Source organism: Lactuca saligna, chromosome 8 (assembly GCF_052625555.1).
Source record: "Lactuca saligna cultivar CGN05327 chromosome 8, ASM5262555v1, whole genome shotgun sequence".
NCBI classification, from domain to species: Eukaryota; Viridiplantae; Streptophyta; class Magnoliopsida; order Asterales; family Asteraceae; genus Lactuca; species Lactuca saligna.
This window is the reverse complement of record NC_136424.1, coordinates 30,824,377-30,827,518: the sequence shown is the minus strand read 5'-3', so window position 1 is coordinate 30,827,518 and position 3,142 is coordinate 30,824,377. Positions and strand designations below refer to the sequence as shown.

Below are 3,142 nucleotides of genomic sequence, written 5' to 3'. Positions count from 1 at the left end.
ATTTCGCTTGGCTGCTTGGCATCGACTAGAGTACTAGACGAGTAGAGGACTATTGCTTGGCTGCTTGGCATCGACTACTAGACGACTATTGCAGTATTGCTTGCTGATTGCGATGCCATTCAGATTTCAAAAAAGACCATGGCCGATTAAGGATTTGAGATGATCGACTTCGAACGAGGGTTTTTTTGGTTTGCAAATTATCGGTAATACTAATAGCCGTATCACGTGTTATGGGAAAGGGAACGATCGTTTTTGCTATGGTATAATAAGGCCGATATATATATATATATATATATATATATATATATATATATATATATATATATATATATATATATATATATATATTACCATGTCCAACCGGTCCTGGACCCGGTAAAAACCGGACCGAACCGGGAAAAAAACCGGACCGAACCGGGTACAAAACTTAGAACCGAGAACCGGCCCGGAGGTCCAAAAAAACGGTCTGGTCCGGTTCACCGGTCCGATCCGGGTCACCGGTCCAAATGCTCACCCCTACATACACATGTTTTTTGTTACATTTGCAACATCAATTTTTCCTGCAGTATGATAACTATTAATATGAATGACTAACTCAACTACACTATAACAATAATAACATAAATATCATTGATAATTTTACGGTGTACTTTGACATATATGTCCAAAGACAAAAGAACAATCATAAATCATTGTCAACACAAAGTTGTCACCAGTTACTATGTCACTATTTTATGTGTAAGGAAGCTACTACTTTTGATCCAGTTGACCTAGAAGAGCTTCTATTTTTGGTTGGTGAGTATTGGGTTTTCTTTGACAGGAAAGCATTTTACTTGGGCACAAGCCTGCGGTTTGGGGATTATTTCCATCCCAATTCTGTTTTTGCAGCATTCAGATAACGTGTGTTTCCATTTGTGCCACTTTCACATTCAGTGAGTATGGAAGACCTTACGAACGTGTTCAATAACTCACTTCATCAATTAAGCAATGAAGACGTGGTGAAAGTCTCCCTGCTGTATATGCTAGAGCAAGTATTTTTAAGGAAGTTCTTGTGACAACAAGTTACTAATGAACGTATGACACTCTTCTCTAATTTGCAAGAGTTTAACATGTATAACAGATTTTACCCACATTATATCAGAATGATACATATACTTATTAAGTGTAAATTTTTTACATTGGTACCCATGTGGCATATTGATATGGGATTTCACTTACAAACAGCTGCGTACTGTGTTTGATAATATTGAGGACCATTTGAACCCAAATTTGGCAAGAATCGACAGCAGACACACATATACTCTGTAGGGATTTGTCTATGCATTTAAGTACACTATGTTTAATAAGAGTTTTTAAACAAAAAGTGTTGTAACTTTGTTAACTTGATAAGTTGTTTGTCATCTTAATTTTGTATATTTGGATCTTTGAGACATTTCCTAACAGTAGTATTGATGGTTCCCCTATACCGGGTGTTATCCCTCGAGTAGTTGCATACACTAGGATGAGGCATTTGCATGCACCTGATTCTGAACGTATTCTCGATGTTACTAATGTATATAGTTTAGTCCAACATATAATTTATAAGTTGATATGACATAAATAACTTACCATTAACCTTTATATATTGTTTTTTATGCAGCACCCCCCTCCCCCGCGACAAGTTATTGCAGCCTATTATGCAGGAGCGTGCTGCTAGGTAGTGGATTGAGAGTGTCAAGAGGATAGATACTGCATATTATGCTAATGTTTGAGTTATGGTTTTCTTTGTTAATGTTTTTAAATAAATTGTCTTTTGAAGATGTAGCAAAAACAAGTTTATCCTTAAAACAGTATTATGATATCGTACATACATCAATACAGGTTTTTAAATCAACAATATCATACTACTGGCTACCTTTTTGACTAGTATGTCTACTCTTAGACTGAATATTTTTTTGCCACTTGACTTGGTCCTACTTGAAGATTTACTTTTTGTTGACTCTTTAGGAAACGGAGTGTCATAGTTTTTGCTTGTGTAATCGATCCTTTGGCAACAACTACATTATTTTGAATCAGACCTTCACCTTGGGATAGGATACGATTATGGTTTTTAGGTTGTCCGGCTTGTCGTTTGTCCATCAATGGTAGTAAGATAACCATGATATCATCCGGTTCTTCATATTCAGCTGGAACTAGTACAAGAAACACAACCTCTGTATATGTTGAACGATATATTTTCATTGTGAAATAAGATGACACCCATGCACTGTAGTGTTGATATCTCAGTTCCTTGAATACCTCCATAACATGAGTACAAGGTATACCCAACAATTTCCATTTCCCATACATGCAGTAATGACTTTCCAAGTTTACTATACCATTTTTCATTTGGTCTGTCACCTCATATCTACTTTGATTAATCTGGTATACCCGAAAACCAGATGATTTGTTGATCCTCCTATCGATGACCTTCTCAACATACTTAGTGATACCTTTTTTACTTTCAGCTATCATAAACATTTATGTATACGTTGTCATGCATAGTAAATTACACTACAATTATGATTGAACTGTTACAATATAGGGAAACACTTACCTCTTGCGTTACGTCGTTGGCACCACCATTGTTGCGTAGTTGCTCGAAAGAAATCGATCAACATTGTTATCGATAGTTTCCTTACATCTCTTGATAATGCATTGACGGACTCGATGTTGTTTGATGTGATAATGTTGTACCGAACCACGAGAACACATGACCTTGCCCTTCTTTTGTTACCGATTCGGTCTAGCCATGTCTGGCAATCATCGTTTTGTGCACGATGTAGCCCACTCAAGCTTTCCTTGAAATCAGACTCTCGATATGCCGTTACAGCCTCCCAAAACAAAATCTTTGTTCTCTCTTTCTTGCCAATATTTTTTCTCATATTGTAACGCCCGTAGATCCGGGCCACTCAATTTAGAGACGATAAGCATCAAAAATGACTTTTTTATGGAAGATTATTTAGAAGGATTAATCTTAACCAAGTTTTAGTATATTTCACAAGGTTTCCGTGCATATAAAGAACGCCAAAATCCGAGTTATAACGAAGAAGTTATGACTTGTCGAAGTTTCGCGACAGAACAGGCATGACCCAGCGCGACGTAAATAGTGAATCTAAGGTAG

General features: G+C 36.7%; 1 protein-coding gene across 1 annotated transcript; it reads right to left on the bottom strand.

The window, feature by feature from the left end:
* Window positions 1-1,917: 1,917 nt before the first annotated feature.
* LOC145009524 (uncharacterized) lies at window positions 1,918-2,903 on the bottom strand. Its single transcript, XM_078968207.1, has 2 exons — window positions 2,576-2,903; window positions 1,918-2,486 (listed from the first exon to the last, which is right to left on the bottom strand). Exons 1-2 carry the CDS (start codon window positions 2,901-2,903, stop codon window positions 1,918-1,920), a joined length of 897 nt encoding a protein of 298 aa, XP_078824333.1.
* Window positions 2,904-3,142: the final 239 nt, after the last annotated feature.